The sequence below is a fragment of the Diceros bicornis genome, chromosome 12 (genome assembly GCF_020826845.1).
Source record: "Diceros bicornis minor isolate mBicDic1 chromosome 12, mDicBic1.mat.cur, whole genome shotgun sequence".
NCBI lineage: Eukaryota > Metazoa > Chordata > Mammalia > Perissodactyla > Rhinocerotidae > Diceros > Diceros bicornis.
In genome coordinates, this window is record NC_080751.1 from 61,095,668 (window position 1) to 61,115,884 (window position 20,217).

The 20,217-nt window shown below is 36.9% G+C and overlaps 1 protein-coding gene across 6 annotated transcripts in view; it reads left to right on the plus strand.

The window, feature by feature from the left end:
- The window catches only part of LDAH (lipid droplet associated hydrolase), a 102,144-nt gene that overhangs the window by 13,277 nt on the left and 68,650 nt on the right, over positions 1-20,217 (plus strand). For 5 of the 6 annotated variants that reach the window (XM_058551726.1, XM_058551728.1, XM_058551731.1 and 2 more), the window contains 2 exons: positions 3,459-3,614; positions 11,559-11,702. In XM_058551726.1, the coding sequence (XP_058407709.1) occupies positions 3,459-3,614; positions 11,559-11,702 (300 nt within the window). Of the gene's footprint in view, positions 1-3,458; positions 3,615-3,998; positions 4,137-11,558; positions 11,703-20,217 lie in introns of those variants that run through there. The other variant, XM_058551729.1, reaches the window with a different exon arrangement.

Genomic DNA, 20,217 nt, shown 5'->3' on the forward strand with positions numbered 1-20,217 from the left:
CTTCACTTGTCCAGTCACTAAATATTTAACAAGTAGGTTTAGTACCAGTGCCCAGAAATAGCACTAATTAATTGCCTGGCAAGGCTCAGGCACATGCGAAGTGTATGCTCTGCTCTGTGTAATTGTGGGACAAGAACACAGCCACCACTTACGTTTGATAATATTATGTATAAAGTTTTTGTCATTTGAAGAAGTTTTAAGAGTTTCTTATACACCTTATATATATGATAACTAATACAAGTTATTGTTAGATATGTTAGTACTTTAACTTTGAAAGAAAACTGTCTCACTCCCTCTCTTTCAAGTGTAACGTAGTTTAGTTGAAGACAATTTGGACATTGTAACACCAGTTTTTAAAAAACTTTTATTCTTTGCAGTTCTTACATGGATAAATGAAGCAGAATTCTTACTGAGTAGCCAAAATAAAATGCAGACATTATTTGGATGCTAAAGCTGAATAAAACTCATTTGTAACTCCACTTTCAGATATTTTTGTTCATTAATACAGCCTTATTGTTCTCATTGGCTGACTTGATAATAAATAAATATTATAAATTTGAACCTCTAAAGTTTATGCTGATCAAATGCTGCTTTTCTATTTTATATATTGACTAGGTTTATATAAGATTTAATTGGAAAAATTCTTTTACTAAATAAAATTAGAAACTCATTAATATAAGCAGATGAACACCTATATCTAGGTAAGTAAGGCTTGCCTAACCTGTACAAATTGTATCCACACTTGGTTTCTATCCAGCCTAAGTCTTGCTACTTATCAAAATTGATGTCATTGAAGATTGCTTGTAGGCTGTGGCTGGAGATGGGGCCATCAGCCTTTAATAACATATAATTAGAACACATTGTCCCTTATTAATCTGACACTTGTTTGCAGAACTGAATTATGTTGGATTCTTAGGTAATGAAGAATTCAACGTCTCATACCTTAAGTTTTCCTTTGCTTTTTTTATTTGGCTATAGGGGATTCAGAAACATAAGAGTGAAATAAAGTAAAAAGAAACTTTATAAATATATATGTTAATTCTATGTTGCTCAGTTGTATTTTATTTGAGGTGTTTTAGAGTAGTAGTTATTTTTTTGTTTGTTTTCCAATTTTTATAGACTGTGTTTGAGTTTCATATCTACTTGAATTCTCATTAAATTTGTGGTTAATCAAACTCCCAAGATGTCATTTACTTGAAGTTAAGTATGAGTTGAATATAGTTGATGACTTTGGATTCTCTTCTTGTGTAAGTATTAAGTTTAGCCAGTGTCTTCTCTCACTCTTCTCATTTAATACTGTGTATAAAAGCTAAATCTAATATTGTTTCTAACACTTTATAAATGTCATAAGACCTCTATAAATATACTGTTTGTGATAGTTTTGGAGACTGGGCTATAGTGACATTTATTAGTAAACTAAAAATCAATCCATAAGAAAAGTTGAGATAATACTTTATTTAGTCAGTCAATATATTTTGAATGGAGAGGAATTCCACTTTTTAAGTGAGAATTTTTCATTTTCTAAGTAGTTTTATTTAAGAAAATCAGTTTTGGACTTTTGGTTACACATGGAGGTGGGAATATATATGTTTATTTCTTCTCCCTTTCTAAATCCACTACATAATAGTGAAAGTAATAAAGGCATAAATGAAGAAAATGGAAGAAGCAATGTAACATCAGTCTAGAGAAGTGAGATTTTAGAAATCTTTAGAGATTTTAGAAATAGTGTGTGGCATGACATGAATAACAAGTGTATAGATTATAGTAAAGTTTAGTTGGCTATGCTTACCACTGCCAACTTGTGATAAAGATGGGCACTATGAGTTAGAGGAAGAGGAGATTTCCTTCTTTGAGATGCTCAGGGAAGACCTCAAGTAGGAAGTAGGATTTGAGCTGAGTCTAAGATGGGAAAGATTTGAAGAGAAAAATTTGGGTAGACACATGAGGGATATATCAGTCTAGATCCAATCAAGAGACAGAAACCATATAGTAATTTACATGATTAACATAAAGAATTATTAAGCTATGATAGAAGAGAAACTGTAAAGCTACTATATAAAGAGAACTCTAAAAGGTACCCTAGGGCTGAGGGAAAGTGCCTAAGGAAGGACAAACTGGGAATGAGGGTTTAGGTCTCATTGAGGAAGGTGTGGTTGCAGCCTATTGTATGGTAGAGTAATTTGCTAGGTTGCCTGGCTTAAAACTGGCTCACAGTCACTGTGTCAGCAGGTGAACCAAGACTGGTGGTCGGGTGTGTAGATTCAGTTAGGGTGCTGCAGGTGTGTGAGGCCTGGAGCGTTGTGTCTGTGTTGGGAGGGCTGCAGTAACAACCCTTGGGGCACAGGTGAATTGAGGCTGGTGGGTGGGTACAGAGAAAATTGGGGCACTGCTTTGGGCACTACTGGAATGGCAAGTTGGAGAGGCCTCCCCCTGTAGCAACCTAGAGCTATGTTGGGTGGGGCAGTTCCAGATTGCTGTTTGGGACAAAGGTCAAGTGGCTGCCTCTTTAAAAGGCCAACTTGGCAGTGCCTCCAGCATCTGGCTAGAGGTATGTTTGGTAATCCTTGATTACCTGTTCATTTTTAAGAGGAGGACAAAAAAACTGTGTGTGGGCAGAGGAGACAATGCAGGGAACAGCTGCCTGGACTGGGACACAGCCTGTTTTAGGACTCTTGCTACTTTGTAGCTGCTGCCTGAGTAGGAAGCTGGAGAAAGAGAAATCATGTAGCAGCAGGCCAAATGCTTAGAGAAAGCTGTTCCCTACAGGCACTAGCACTAGAGCAGAGTTTTCCAACTTGGACACTATTGACCTTTTGAGCTAAACAATTCTTTGTTGTAGGGGGCTGTCCTGTGCAAAGAAGGATGTTTAGTAGCATCCCTGGCCTCCTCTACTCACTAGATGCCAGTAGTATCCCCCAGTTGTGACAATGAAAATTATCTCCAGATATTGACAGCCATATGTCTTCTGGAAGCAAATTGTCTCAGTTGGAAATCACTGCAGTAGAGAAAATTCACAGCCTGAGCAGCAGAGGGAGGAAAAAAAAAATTAAGTGCTCCCGAAACCTGTGGAGAGAGTATATTGAAACCAGGAAAGAAAACCCCTTCCTCCCTCACTGTCTCTCCAGCACACTCTTCTGACAAAGCTTAACATCTTGTCAGCTGGCAGAGGAAAAATTTTTTAAAGGCCCAGATCCATTTTTTCAGAGGAAGCAGTGAAGGATGAATTTGGAGCCAAAGCAGTCAATTGATAACTGGCACAAGGTGAGAGAGCGTTCCAGAAGTAGTTGAGGAATAAAACATTAGCAAAGTTACAGGAGCAGAAAAACGTGAGGGCACTGAGGAAATGCAAGGACAATACAGACTTGAGTGCAGGTCAGTGTAAAGTGGTAGGAGGAGAGAAAACTCTAAGGGTTTTACATTTTCGTGACTCTTCATGTTGTTTTTCTCCCCTTATTTAGAAATGGACTCAGAAATCAAGGAAGAAATTCCTGTCTGTGAGGAATTCATTTTATGTTGTGGAGCTGAAACCCAGGTTCTAAAATGTGGGCCCTGGACTGACCTCTTCAATGATCAAAGTGCCAACAAGCCTAAGCTGCTCATTTTCATTATTACTGGTAAGTTTAAAAGTGTGGATGAGGAGACTTCATACAGATACTTGTAACTATTTCTGATTTTTAAAAGTACTGTTATGGGTTCATCGTAGAGAATTTGGTAGATAGAGAAAACATTATGGAAGGAAATAAGATCACTCAAACTATTGATGACAACCACGGTTAATACTTTGGTGGCTAGACTTTGTGTTTTTCTTTATGCATTTATATTGTATATATTATATTGTCTATTATATATATATATATATTTAATCACATTTGGAAGTGTACCATACATATAGTTTTGGAATCTGCTTTTTAAAATTTCTTAACAATATTTAGAATAATTAGAACTTTATCAAACATTTTCAACAGTTTTCTAAATAACTTTTTCTGCCTCATTTCAAGATGATTATAAGTTGACAGTAGAACGTTTGCTTATTCTGGGATTTGGCAACGGGGTCACTTATGACTTCTCCTGGATGACTGTCAATAGAATGTTTGGAGTAAATACTTGATTGGAGATATTTGAAGCACTTTTTAAATGTGAGTTTGAACATAAATATATTATCAGCCTTAAAGATTAAAAATGAAACTGTAATTATGTATCATATTATATCATTTTATATATAACTAAGCCTATGGGGTATTATGATTGTTGTTCTTTTCTTATATATTTTTTTGTTTGTTTTCCCTGGGTTAATGATTATCTCTTTTATTTGCCTAGTTTCCTATGTTTTAATCACTAATTTATCATAAAACTATTCTCTAGAAGTGAAAAAAATCCTCTCAATACATTTGAGTGATCAATCAGTTTCTTTTTTTCTTGGAGACGTTCCTCCGAGAACTCTCTCTTCTTTGGCTCTAGTGTGGATGGTTGTTCTCCAGGCTTGCTGCACAGGCCGTCCTGGGGATTCCTTTCACTTCTTTCTTGTGTTAGGTTCCTTGTTTCCTGGATCCCATATTTTCTTCTTTCTTGGTTTATCCCCTTGTTTTTGGTAGAGCACATTTTCTGGTAGCTTCCTAAGAAGAGGTGCATAGGAAGAAATCTTTTAAAAATCTAGCAGGTGAGAAAATGTCTTAGACTTCTAGATTGAGGATAATTTTCCCTTAGAGTTTGGAGGGCATTTTCGTTGTTTTCCAGGGGTCCCAGCTGCTTTCAACAAGTCTTGATAGCATTCTGATTTTTGATCTTTTATATGTGAAGCTCCTTGCGCCCCCCGACAAAAAACTTTTCAGATCTTTTCTTTGTTCTAAGATTCTGAAATTTTACAGGGAAGTACTGTGGTATGGTGTTTTCCATACATTGTATTTGGGTTTTAATGGACTCTTTTAAACCAGAAACTTGAATTCAATTCTAAGAGCTCTGTTTTCTCTTTTCTTTTTTTATAGTCTCCTGTTTCATGGGTGCAATATTGTTTTCTTTGGCTTCTTGCATTATTAGAGTTTTTACTGTGTTCCTTTTTCTGTTTGGTTGTGTTAGTGTTTGTTTTTCCTCATATGTTTGGTAATCCTTGACTACCCATTCATTTTTAAAAGGAAGACACAAAACTGATTGGAATCTTTGTATTCAGAGGTGGGGCTTGTCCACAGGTGTGTCTAGGGTGACCAGCCATCCTGGTCTGAGGGGTTTTCCAGGACATGTGAGTTTTGGTACTAAAACCACAATAGTCCTGGGCAAAAGAAGATGGTTGGTCACCCTAGGTAATCCTCACCTTAGGGTGATTGGGGAGGGACCCAGCATTTCATTGGAGAGTTTCCAACTTTGAATATCTATGGCTATTTCTTGGATTGTTCAGTTTTCTCAGGAAGTCTTCCAGGATCCTGTTGAGGAGTGGAAGCCTGTCTGCTAATGTTCAGAGCTGAACAAGGGAAAGGAGGTTGGGAGTTTAGTAACACTTAATCTAACCTCTTCTCACTATGGTACTTCTGTTCTCAGCTGGGCTTCGATTCCTGATCCAAAATCTCTTTGGTTTAACCTTTTCTGAAAATAAACTTCCAGTATTCTGCTACAATGTAACAGTTTTTTTTGGAAAGCAATCTGTCAGCATATATTAAAATTAAAAATGTGTATGTTCTGCCAGTAGTGAGGGAGTTTGAAATTATAGGCGTGACAAGTGCTATTTGATGGGCCAGAGATTTGGAGGCCATGGTAGAGTATAGAATTGAGAAAATAAGTAGAAACATTATCTCGGACTGGAGAAGGGGTATTCTTCTGAGGCTTTAAGGAAGGAGGTGAAGTTGGTTACTGAAATGGTGAAGTGTGAAGGTATGTCAGAGGGCAATAAAGTAGTTCCTACCTCCTGACCTCTATTTTCTCTGTTGATTAAGAGTTGAGGTTATCTGTTGAGGGTAAGGATGGTGAAGGGTGGATAGGGACCTTGAGGAAAGTGGTCAGCATTCAGAGTAGCAGATATATAGAATGAAAGGATTACCAACCAAAAACAAGTAAATCGATTTTTATGCAGCACTGTGATTGAATTGCAGGTGCATTGGGAGTGAGGTCTAAAAGGGCAGAATATTGAGTTGGAGATAGGTATAAGAGTTAGGATGCTTTGAATGTTAACCATTTTTAGGTAATGAAAAGATCTAGGCCTATGGCCTGTGGTTCTTAAAGTTGGTGTTGGGACCAGCAGTATCATCTGAGAACTTATTAGAAGTGCAGGTTCTTGGGCTCTATCCCAGACCTTCTGAACTAGAAATTCTAGGGGTGGGGCAATCTGTGTTTTACAAGCCCTTGAGGGGATTGCAATATGTACACTACTGGTATAGGGTGTGGCCATAGGAATTATTTGCTTAAATTTAATGTAGGTGAAGTTCTTTGAATTTGAACAAGGTAATGAATTATGGGACAAAGGTGTTGGCTCAATCAATCCACTTGGATTTTGAAATCACCTAAGTCATGGAATGACACGTGAAACTATCATTTAAGGGTCAAGGTTTTCCGGGAATGTGTAGAATAACTAAAAAGTTGACAGATGGAAGTAGATGGCTTAAGTCTTAGAGGAGGGGAGGTTGTTATAGAAAGATGAACTAGTCAGTGGAGCAGACAGCTCATTCTGCTTCCCCACCCGGAGGTGTCCATTCACTCACTCCTTTATACTAGATGCTGGGAACACTGCGTTACAAAGTCTTTGCTCTCACTGAGGTGTCTGAGGTGTTAGAGAATAGTAAGGTCTCTACTGCAGAGGCTTCAAAGGAAGAAAGTCCACCACAAGGGAGAGCCAGGTTTAAGATATGGTGAGGAGATGGAGGGAGCATTCAGTGAAGACACTGCGGAGAAAGGGGACATTAAAACATTTGTTGTTTTATAGTCTCCTTGTTGATAGTGCGTTGACATTTTAGGTTACATTAGTTTCCTAGTGTTCCCTTATGTTTGCCGTCTATTTGCATCGCTGCCCTGGGCCCTTTTCCTCAGAGTTCATGCACGAGCTGTAGGCCGGTGCCACACATTAGTTTGTGGGATTCACAATTGTATTTTATTTTGGGGCCTAGTCTGTTTATACAGTGGGAAAAATTAGGATGACAATATTTCAAGGACTGTTAAGCCACTGTAGACATCATGTTTAGTCCATCTCTGATAGACTGACATAACATTTCATTTTAAATCACTTTGATTTTGCAGCTAGCAAAATTAATTCATCACTTTTAAGTTAGTAATGATAATGAGGAGTGATTTATTAGAATCTACAGATTGAGGAACTTTTCATTCAGTTTCATCTTTTCCAGTGAACCTTCATTGTAGAATTTCTAAGTAACAGTATCCTTGGAATTTCTTTAAGTAGTGAAATGAGGAAAAGGAGGCAGTTTGAGAACTCACTATGGAACATATTGAATTGTTATAATTCGTAAGTGGTCATGTGAGAATAATAGAATTGTCTGCTGTGTCTTGTGTTGTGAGTACAGTGATTGGAGATGGAGCAGACAAGGCTCCGTAGACAAGCCCAAAGTTCTGTCCAGGTGACAATCTTCTATATAGATGCTGTGCCACAATAAGTTGGTATATGGAAGTTTTTGTCCCCTACAAGATTAACTGGAAGGCATAAGTCTACAATTGCGATGTTGAATAGTTAGAGTTTATTGGCAGTTGAGATCTAGAGATGACCACCACAGCTTCTGTTATACATTGCTCAGGCATCTGACTGTGTGTATGTTCACGTGTATGTTTATAACACATTTTAATATTCTTTGATAAAATGTTTTACTTGCCTTTCTGTACTGGAATGTTTTTGAACATCCCTACACCTGTAGATATATAAATATATGTGATTTTAGTTGCATAAACAAGACCCTTTTAATTTTCTTTGTGGTTTCCTATCCAGGAAGTTTAGTTTATGGTTCATAAAGTGTAACATAAGCCATGACATTTAAGTGGTGAAGTATGCAATGACATTTAAACATTTTGCATTTCATTTTCGACTTCTATTTCTATTGTAAGTTGGATCTTCATGTTACTGGCCATTGTGGACTCTTCTGGTTTTTTATTTTTTTGGTGGGCAAGATTGTCCCTGAGCTAACACCTGTGCCAGTCTTCCTCTATTTTGTATGTGGGATGCCACCACAGCATGGCTTGATGTGTAGGTATGTAAGTCTGCACCTGGGGTCTGAACCCACAAACCCTGGGCTACCGAAGCCGAGCGCACAAACTTAGCCATCACGCCACCAGGCTGGCCCCGCCTCTTCTGTTTTTTAAAGGCAAGCTCCTTTATTGCTTGAGGGCCTTTGAAGCTGTTCTTCTTCTGTCCTACTACTCTATTCCCTCAAATCTTTACAAAGTTGATTTCTTCTCATCTTTTGGGTCTTAGCTAAATGCCACCTCCTCTGACATTTTTCTCAGGCCACCCTAATCTCTTCCTTTCTCTGTCACATGATCCTCTTTATTTCCTTCGTATAAGTTATCACACTCTTGAATTATTTACTTAGTTAGTTATGTGTATATATTCTCCCACTAGAATATAAATTACAAAAAGGCCCTTATCTATCTTGTGCCTAACACGGTGACTTCCATATAGTAAGTGATCAATAAGGACTTGATAACTAAAAGAATATACAAAAGAAGCTATAGTCCTGAATAGAATGAATGAACATGGAGTAGGTGGCATTATCATTTACTTGATGATGACAGAATAATGAATCAGAAAACTTAAGGGGATTTGCTTAAGTCATTAAGGGAAAGAACTCAGACTTAAACCCAGAGGTAGGGAGAAAATTTGTTTTATAGCAGTTTTATTATCTAGTATTCATTGGTCTTTTATATTCTGTGATTGTAACTGTTACATCTAAATCATGTAGTTGTCATCTTTGGGTTCTCCTTAATTTTAAACGATCTTTTAATTATAATAATAATTACAGTAATAATTGCTAACATTTAGTCAGCCTCTGCTATGGGCCAGGTATTGTGCAAGTGACTTTCCGTTCATTATCCCTAATGATAATGCCAACTACTTTGTAGAGCTGTTGTAAGATGAACTAAAACAAGGTGTGCAGAAGATTCTAGACCAGGTAATTTATGTTCTTTTTTAAATTCAGTGTTTTTGTTTTGTATATTCTTTCAGTCGTCAAATATTTATTGAGCACATATCATCTGTGTGACCTTGGGCAAGTTATTTAACCTCTCTGTACCTCAGTTTCCTTATCCATAAGATGGAAATGATAATAGTATTACCTCATGTGAGGACTAAATGAGTTAATATACGTAAAGCAGTTAAATACACCCTGGCATGTAATAAGTTATAGCACTTAAAAATGTTGACTATTATTATTTTCTAGCCATATGAAGAAAGCTATAGAACTTTGCTGAGAGACATAAAACATTTGAATATGAGTCATAACACATTTCTAGAAGGTTATACGCAGTAATGTAAAAAATATCAAATCTTTCTAAATTAAGGTATAAATGAGATGAAATTTCAACCAGAATTCCAAAGAGATTTTTAAAAATTGAAACTGGTGAAAATAATTCTAAAGGTTATGAGACCAGCCTAGAAATTCTAGGAAAAAAAAATAAAGAGAAGGGATCTTCCCTACCAGGTACTGAAACATTAAAAAAAAACAGTGTAGTAATTAAAGCAGTATGGTGCTGGCAGAGGAGAAAAGGAAAAAATAAGTGGAATTATTTGGAATCAGAATTAGCAAGCTAATGTAAGAATTCAGTATTGGATCAGACCCATTTTAAATCAATGCAGAAAGAATGGATTATATAATAAATGGTCTTGGAACACTTGGCTAATCACTTGGAAAGAGATTGGACTACTATTTTGTACTTTATACTCAAAAATATTCCAAATTTATTGAAGATTTAAATATAAAATATGAAACAGTGTCATCCACAGCCACCACAGATGTTATAGCCACTGTGCAGATACACCCCTCCTCCCTTCTTCCTCCTCTAGCTGCACACTGGCCAGTCAGCTGACCAAAGAGGATATGGCTACATTCGAGCAAGTTTTCACCCTATTTAACAAAGATGACACTAGTACCATCACAGGAAGGAATTTGGAACTTGGGTTGCTAGATCAGAAGGCAACAGAAGCACAATAACAATATAGATGATAAGGTTATCATATGTTACCGTCTTGAGATCAATGACAAGTTTGAATAGCTAACATTTGTACAGCCCTTCTGTATCGAGCAGTTTAAGTACTTTATATACATTAATTCACCTCATTCTCACGTGAGGTGGTATGATTATTATTCCCATCTTATGGACAAGGAAACCAAGGCCCAGAAAGGTTAAATAACTTGCCAGAAGTCACACACTTGGTAAGTGGCAAAGTCAGGATTCCAACCCAAGTAGTCTGGCTCCAGGTAGTCTGGCTCTAGACCATTAACCACTTTGCTACATTGCCTGTCTAGGAAACTGAAAGATCCGATAATGAAGAAGAAATCAGTGAAATTTGACAAGGATAGCAGAGGTTACATCCATGTGGCAAAACCATGGCATGTAATTGCAAAGAGGAGAAAACTTAGTAGCATGAAGAAATAGATAAATTGATTGGAGAAATAGATGTTGATGAAAATGGACTAGTATCTATGAAGGCATTATACAGATGATGATTGCAAGATAAAAACCCTGTTTCACTGTCCTTTCCCCCTAAAGATGTATCAGATTGACTCTTTTTTTAAAAGATAATTTATTCATTCTGTTTCTCTATAGCAAACCCATGTCAAAAATACCTTCTATATACACACAAGAAAAATCTACATGTATTAGTTGGTGGTCTTTTCCCCAAAAGATCAAACTATGCATCTGTTTACAATATAAGTACTTGTGATAAATGACAAGGAAACACTTAGTAGACTCCTTAAAGTTCTCTTTGTGACTGATTCTTACACTGATTTGTTTTGATGCAGCTTGGTAACTGAGCATAGTCAAATCTTGAAGGGCCTTACCGGCAGTATTAATGATTTTAGACTATCCAGGTGACAATGGGAAGCCACTGCAAAGTGTTTAAGTAGACACTGCTATGATTTGATTTGAGGTTTGAAGATCTCTCTCTGGGTACTCTGGAGAATGGATTCCAAGGGGACAAGAGTAGATAGAAGACCCGTGAGGAGGCTGTTGCAGGAAACCCAGTTGAAAGTGATAATAATAACGGCGAGAAGTAGACACAATTGAAATGTATTTTGGAAGCAAACTTTACGGAACTTACTGGTGAACTAGATGTAAAGAACAGGAAGAAGCCAAGAATGCCTCCTGGTGTTAGGACTTGAGTATTTGGTGGTTCCATTTATTAAGTTGAGGAACAGGGAGGAAGAATTTATTTGAAACAATTAGAGAACAAAGCATGAACAGAAATTTTCTAAGTGATCATTCCCAGACTTAAAATATAAACGATATTAAAATTGAGCTATATATGTAAACGCAGAGGAAAGTTGAAGAGAAATAGATCTTCTTTTCCAATCTGCACATTATCTTGTATGAGTTTATTTCTCTGGTTAATTTAAGGTCTGCTTTTCTTTTCTTAGGTAACCCAGGTTTTTCTGCCTTTTATGGGCCATTTGCAAAGGCTTTGTACTCTTCAATGAACAGACGCTTTCCAGTGTGGGTTATCTCTCATGCTGGGCATGCCGTGGCCCCCAAAGACAAGAAGATTCTTACAAACTCAGATGGTATGTCTTCATTAACATCTGCTTTCCTTTACAGTGAGTGGGTGTTCATGTTTCTAAAAAAGCCTGCTAAGGTTAAGAGTTACACCAGTGGAAACCTCTGCTTGTGGCATTGGGCCCATGATGCCACATTTGGCTAATTTTAGGATTTTTAAAGTCATTTTCTTTAAAAATTTGGGCAGTTCAAACAATTTATCTAGGACTTGCCTTCTCTATTTCCAACTAGTGATCAACCATATATTTATTGATCATGCATTACATTTCCAGGGTTGTACTAAGAGGAATGGTAGAGAAAAAGTATTATAAGCCATGGTCCTTAGCTGTGGTCCTTACTGTAAAGAAGCTCTCACTCTCACATTTAGAGAATGATTAAGTGATAAACTCTGGCCTGAAGATCATGTGTTTACTTAAAGAGTAAACAAAGGAGAGAACACAGTATGGGTTTGATAAGACTTTGTGGAGTAAATGGGTTTTGACAGTTGAGTAGAATTTGGATTTGAGGAGTGAAGGTGAGTGCAGCGGTCTGACAGGCAGAAGGAGAAGCGCAACAGGGAGAGAGATTCTTTAGGTGTGCTACTGCTAGGCAGGGCCAGATTGGGAAGAACCTTGAAAGCTGGGGAGAGAGCTAGGGCTCCATGTGGTAGATTGCTGGAAGCCTTTAAATGGAGGAAGTAGTACCATAGAGATGCAAATTACCTGCTTTTAACTTATGAGAATTCCAGCATGTTCACTATTCTAGAAAATGAAAAATGAGAGGAAAAAGAAAGATAAAACTTAACTTCTCTGTAGGCATTCCATTCAAGGGCCATTTGTCCTGAGGGTAGCCCTTAGTTAATTTGAGGTGGGAGAAAGGTGGCAATGGCATCACTGCCTAGTGTTCTGGTATGCCTCTCCTATAGTATGAGCATCTTCTTGTTCTTACTGAGTGTCTAATCAAAGGGGAAACCATGTGTTGGGAGGGAGGGAGAAAGGGGCAGATGATATGGGAACTTTCTGTCCTAATCTGCTGAAACTTTTCTATAAATCTAAAATCATTCTAAAAAATAAAATCTGTTAATAAAAAAACAAATACTACAATTTAAAAATAACAATATTTACATTTTACTCTTGATCAGTGTATTAGTCAGCTTGTACTGCCATAACAAAACCATAGAATAGGTAGCTTAAATAACAGGAATTTATTTTCTCACAGTCTGAAGGCTATAAGTTCAAGAATAGAGTTTCAGCATGGTCAGGTTCTGGTGAGAGCCCTATTCCTGGCTTGCAGATGGCTGCCCTCTCTTTGTGTTCTCACATGACAGAGAGAGAGAGAGAGAGTCAGCAAGCTCTCTGGTCTCTTCTTATAAGGGCACTAATCCCATCGTGAGGCTCCCACTCTCATGAACTCCTCTAACCCTAATTACTTCCCAAGGGCCCCATCTCCAAATACTATCACATTAGGGGTTAGGGCTTCAATATAAGAATTTTATGGGACACAGACATTCAGTCCAGAACAATCTTAAATGGGAATGTTATGTATTGACATCCCAAATCTGATCACAAGTGTAGGTCAGCGTATACATGTGACATTGCACCTGAGCAATAGTAAAACATACAAGCTACCTCTTAAAACATTTTTACGAAATATTTGTACAAGTTTTACTAGCTGCCTTTGGTCTATCCTCAGAAGTATTACCTGACAGTTTTTGGAAGCTAGTTTTTTGAAGCCTTGATTCTATTGAATAGTGAAGGAAAAGTTTCTATTCCAAGTGGAATTTCTTTCCACGGTCATGAACATCTGCAGGTGTGCTAAATTTGTAAGAATTCTTTTATTTGAAGAAGGGGGTGACAATTAAGAGATAATTCCTATTTTTATTCATATTCTGTTTTGGCTGTTAACTGAAACATATGGTCAAGACAGTATAGTTACTGCAGAATTTAGGAAATAAAATCACCCTCTTACAACAGAGTAGCTACTCTTTGGTTCTGTGGTTAGTATGGAATTTGGTGCTCTTTTCTTTTCCCTCCTGAAGCCATAGCTCAAACTCTTTGTGTGTCGTCTCAACTATGAACATCTCAACTCCCTGGCTCTTGACCTCTCCTCCTAATTCTCACATATGGTAGTATAGATCAGCTTCCTGAAATGTTAGTTCTGGTTCTAGAGTCCTGTGTTAATTTTAAATTAACTTTGACATCAGATGCCAACTCTTGAGAATGGAATTTAAGCCTCCTTTTTTCCTAATTCTATTTACTCAATTTAATCATTTTTGAGTACATGTTATGAACTTGTCTCCTTGCCAGCACTTAGGGAAAAAATACGCCTGTGCTTAAAACAAATCTATTGCACTCACCTTGTTTATTCTTAGGTAATGTCACCACCAGACTTTCCATGTCTTTCTTTTTAAGGCGTCACATGTAAGATTACCCTTGTCTGGGCAAACTCGACTCCTCTCTTCCAAAACAGTTTCCACTCTCAGTGCTCAGGCCCTTGGTAAGCAAGACCACCCAGGCTTTCTTTTGGCAGTTTAATTGCTCAGATTTCTTCTACTATCACCTCCACCTACTTTATCTTTGTTACTTCCTAATTGTCTTCTATTTATAATTATAGATCTACAGATTCAGTGCAATCCTTATTATAATTATATTTAGAATTATAGTTCTACAGATTCACTGTAATCTCAGTATAAATTCCTACCAAAATTCCAATGGCATTTTTCACAGAAGTAGAAGAAAAAAATCCTCAAATTCATATGGAACCACAAAAGACACCAAATAGCCAAAATAATCTTGAGAAAGGAGAACAAAGCTGATGGCATCATACTTCCTGAATTCAAACTATATTACAAAGCTGGTAATCAAAACAGTATAGTACTGGCATAAAAGCAGACCAATGGAGCAAAGTAGAGAGTCCAGAAATGAACCCACACACAGGGTCAACTAATAAAGGTACCAAGAATACAATGTGGAGAAAGGATTTTATCTTCAATAAATGGTTTTGAGAAAACTGGTTATCCACATGTAAAAGAATGAAATTGGACCCCTATCTGACATCATACACAAAAATTTAACTCAAAGCAGATTAAATACTTAAATTTAAGACCTGAAGCCATAAAACTCCTAGAAGAAAACGTAGGGGAAAAGCTCCTTGACTTTGGTCTGGGCAATGATTTTTTGGATATGACACCGAAAGCACAAGTAACAAAAGCAAAAATAAACAAGTGGGACTGTATCAAACTAAAAAGCTTCTTTACAGCAAAGGAAACAATCAATAATATGAAATGGCAATCTATGGAATGGGAAAAAATATTTGCAGATAATATATCTGTTTAAGGAGGTAATTTCCAAAATACATAAGGAACTCATGCAGCTCAACAGCAAGGAAACTAATGGCCTGATTAAAAAATGGGCAAATTTTTCCAAAGAAGATATGCAGATGACTAACAGCTATATGAAAAGGTGCTCAACATCACTAATCAATGCAAATCAAAACCACAGTGAGATTCACCTCACACCTGTTAGGATGGCTATTATCAAAAAGACAAAAGATAACAAGTGTTGGCAAGGGTGTGGAGAAAAGGGAACCCTTGTACAGTAGTGTTGGTGGGAATGTAAATCGGTACAGCCACTATGGAAAACAGTATGGAAGTTCCTCAACAAATTAAAAATAGAACTGCCTTATGATCCAGCAATCCCACTTCTGGTTATATATCCAAAGGAAATGAAATCAGTCTCTCGAAGAGATATCTGCACTACCATATTCATTGCAGCATTATTTACAACATATGGATAATTCCAAGCTGTGAAAACAACTTAAGTGTCCATCAGTGGATCAATGGGTAGAGAAAATGTGAAATATATATACACACATATATATATATACACAAAGGAATATTATTCAGCCGTAAGAAAGAAGGAAATCCTGCCATTTGAAACAGTGTGGATGAACCTGGAGGATATTATGCTAAGTGAAATATCAGACACAGAAAGATAAATACTGCATGATTTCACTTATATATGGAATCTAAAAAAGTTAAACTCATAGAATAGAAACTCCAGAGAATAGAACTGTGGTTGCCAGGAGCTAGGGGTGGGGAAAATGGAGAGATGGTTGTCAAAGGGTACAAACTTTCAGTTATAAGATGAATAAGTTAGGGGAATCTAATATATAGCATGGTGATTATAGTTAATACTGTATTGTGTAATTGAAATTTGCTAAGAGAGTAAATCTTAAGTGTTCTCACCATAACAACAACAAAAAGTAATTGTTCCCTTGGTCCTGAGCCTGTCGATGGTAGTGCCCTCAGTTAGGAATGCGTGCGGCACTCGCCTGAGCACACGTCGCTGGTAGCGAGCTCCACAGACATTTCCCCCTCCAGGGCCCCTATGTATGGCTGGCCGGCTCCTGTGGTTCTTGTTATGATTGCAGGACGCCCTTCAGGAAGAAATCCTCAGAGAACTTTGAGGAACGAGGTTTATTACTCACAGTTCCTGGAGGGTCATGGCACTCTCGAGGGTGACATTTTCAGAAGCACTGCCTCACCAGTAAACACTGGTGAGGAAAACCAGTAGAAAATATCCGTCGTGTGTCTGAATTTTGGGGAAATATCTTTAATTCTTGTTTTAAATTGACATCTTATTATTTGTAACTTTATTTTGAGTATGCTTATTGCTTAGGCTGCTTGTGTACTATTGAGTTAATAACTTAGTAATTAGAGCCAAGGTTCTTTGCTACCTAATGAGAAGAGTGCCATCTAGAGGCATTAGCCCACAGGGCCACCACAGGGCCAAAGGAAGCTGTGGTTTCTAGAGGGGGTGAAAGGGCAACTCATCGTCATCAAGAATTTATTGACAGCCTACCGGGTTATTATGTGTGGAGCTGCAGAGGTAGACAAAATAGAAGTGCTGCCTTTTAGGTTAGTGACTTTCCGTCTGTGTTCTGAGTAACCCAAATGTTCTGTGAAGGGCAAGCGGGCCTCTGGGCCTCACTAGCACCCCCATTCAACCCTGAACTGTCCTGCTTTCATCTCGCTTACATATTGGAGGTCACGTTTGCAAATGCATGCTATAGTCGATTGCTTTGGATAGTCAGGACAGATACTTTATTCATCATCCAAGATTATTGTTCTAAAGTACAGGTTTTCTGACATGCAAAATATGGTGTGAAAAATATGTACTCATTGGGAGAAAGGACATAAGCTATAACCACACATCAAATGTTGAAAGTATGTTTTGCTTCATATTAACACATGTTAAAATTATGAACAGTTGGAAATAATATTCTAGTTGCACCACATTATCACAATTGTAAATTGAGTATAATTGAGAGAACAGATGTTCTCTCAGTGTCAGAAAGGGGTGATTCAAGAAAAAAAGTGTGAAAAGAAAATTTGAGAAATTAGAAGTATAAACTCTTTCTGGCTTTGATTTACTATAGAGTCAGCTTACTTGATGGCAGATTCATTATCAACTATTTTAAGTCATTTGTTCAAAAAGTGTAACATAAAAGCTGGAAATCATAGCGGTTTAGTTTCAGCTGATAAAACATTATCTAAAAAAGTTACACAGTCTTTCAACTAATGATGAATTTTGGGCATGCTTATCCAAAGAAATAAACCACTCCCATTCCAGTACTCAAAACTGAAAGAAAGAGAGAAAAACCAGTAGAGCTTTCTCTCTGGCCAGGACTGTGATTGGCAGAGGAACATGGAGGTAAAATGGAATGACTAGATGAACCCAAGGCAGGGACAATCAGTCAGTCAAGTCTCGGGGCTCACAGTCACTAGAAATAAACAAGTCAGTCTCTAAGTAGGTGGGAAGAATCAGACAACCAAAGGGCAGAGCAAGAAAAGAAATTAAGAATCAAGCAAATTGTTAGTCTCTGGGACCACAGAGATAAGAAGCACAGCAGGATTAGAGAGAGTAGCATTGCAGTCAACGTCCTTTAAGACAGACCAGATCGTTGCTCCTCTCTTCGAGATGCTTAGATTATCTTCTCACTGCTTACACAATGGAGTCCAGACTCCTTGGTGATATTCAGTGTCCTATTTGACCCACTCTTAACCTTCATTTCTAACCTTATTTGTTCCACCTCTCCCTGTAACCACAGGTAGCCACAGAACTCATCACTGTCCAAAATTACACCGCACACTTTCATACCTTTTGCTTTTGTTATTTGCTAAGTCTTTGCATTATGTTCTCCTTGCTGAGTCAATCTCTTCCTCTCTCTCTCATTTCCCATAGTTTCCCCATTGAAATCCTTAGCAGATCATTGGTTTTAGTCAAGTGTAAAGCATAATTTGATGACCCTGGTTTTCACCATCTGTTTAGAGAATAATAATTAAAAATTATTTATTAGATATGTATGGGGTTTACGAAGTTTTTTGTTTGTTTTTTAAGTAAAATAGTGGTTTCAATTAGAGTGTCTACCTCCCGTCCCCTCACTGCGTTGCAAACCTTGAAGGCTAACAGAGTTGCACCAATGTGTAGATACAGGGAACTACAAAATACTTAGGGAGCCAGCGACAGTTGAGGCCTAAACTATGAGAGTGTACTTTCACATCAGCTTAGTAAACTCAGGACAGTCGTGAAAGGAAGACCCTTGGATCAGTGAATTAAGTAAGTGTAAAGAATTGGAGACAGTTCTCATCCACTGCCTCACTGATGTTTAGCATGAACCTAGATAATTGGGGCTTTTGTATTCCCTTGGGAGTCGTGAAGAAGGGAATGGTGTTTTTCCCTATAAAATTGATGTAAGATAGCTAGGATCAGCATGTTAAAGCATTCTTAATTAAAAATTTTTCTTTTATTTTGGGAAGTTTTTTAAAGATATAGAAAAGTACAAACAATTGTATAACAGCCCAAGATTCTGTTACTCACTACTCTGTTGATAGTTCACACTGCCATAATTGCTTCAATATTTGTTTTTAATCAAATAAAACAATACCGAAAAAGTTTCATTTTTTGGTATCGTATCTCCAGTTCTACTGTCATGAATTTAGAGTAAATTTCACATCTCTTTATATTTTTAGTTACATATATAACGATGAACAGCATATGATATTGTTTTGTGTTTTTAAAACTTTACCTAAAGAGTAAACTGTATATTCATCTTGCTCAAAGCATTCTTTAAAATATGAAGTGCAATTTTAGCCTTTTAATCTCTATATGTAAATTGTTTAACTAAAGGTATATTAAGGAATAACTTTGGAGTAATGATGGGGGTTGGAGTAATGATGGGGGCAGGACGGAAGAGTTTGCTAGTTGAGAAGACTCTGGTGTAAGATTTAGAGAGTTACCCCCTACAGGGTCAGTCCTAGCCAAAGGCTCATGTAGTGCTAATCTCCAGTCTTTAGTTCTGGGGTCATAGATGACTTGTAAATACTGCTTGTGTGATAATATATAGTAAAACTTATGCATTTATATTCAATGTATAGCTAGATATACATATGTGTGTATGTATAGTTAAATTTAGACCATTATGATTGCATTCAAATATGAAAAGTTATACATTTATAGTAATGTGCATGTAGTAAAGAATACTTTCTAGGTTTTTATCTTGGGTTACTTGGAGAAAGGCACAGTACTTTTTATGAATCTGAAGAGATTTCTATTGTGATCCAGTGAGACCCTGTTCTTTTCTCAAGGAAATGCTTGATATATACTTACTTCAGTATTTTGTAATTGTGTTTTTATCTATTTCTGTTTCCTCTTATTAGACTGTGAACTCCTTGAAGACAAGGGGAGTAGATTGTATTTATATTTGTATTTTCAGTATTACCATGGGCCAGTTAGTCACTGTTTTCTGTCAGAGTGTCAATTTCATTCATGTGAAATGAAAGAAAATAATAGTTATCAGATTTACCTGTGTCCTGAAGCTGTAAGGGATGCATAATATTTTAACACAAAATTGATAAAATTTTAATAACTAGATCAGTCCGTTTGAACAACTAAATGAAAAGTAAATGTGAAGTACTGATGTTGCTTAATTCCTCTATGAACTACTTAGGAATAGATTATATGTACCTTTTGAAATAAACTCCAGAATCGATAAATGAGCTGTAAAGTGAATTCCATAGAAATGGCTCTAAGAGATAGAGTCAGGTTCTAAAAGGGAACTGTCAGTGTCATATTCAGGATCATGTATTGATAAAGGTGTGGTGAATTGGATTACCATCTATCAATTCAGGCAGTTCTCAATTTAGAAACAGATTATATTCCAAATGTGCTTAGTTAATTATAATTTGGAGTACATTCTCCCTGTAGAAAGAATGGTATAAATCATTTCCATATTATCATTCTTCTGATTTTGATACAATTGAATGTAATTTTTTACTGTATTTTATGGAGACTAAGTTAATGATTCCTGGCATTTTTTCGGAGTATATTAAAATAATAATAGGCATGAAAATATATAGTCAAGTAGACAGTCTTTCAACCTTTAATTTTTCTACTAAAATAATGTCCAGATAGCACAGTTAAATTTTCTATCATTGATTACTTATCTATAGAAAGTACTTTGCCCATTAATCTCATTACTTCA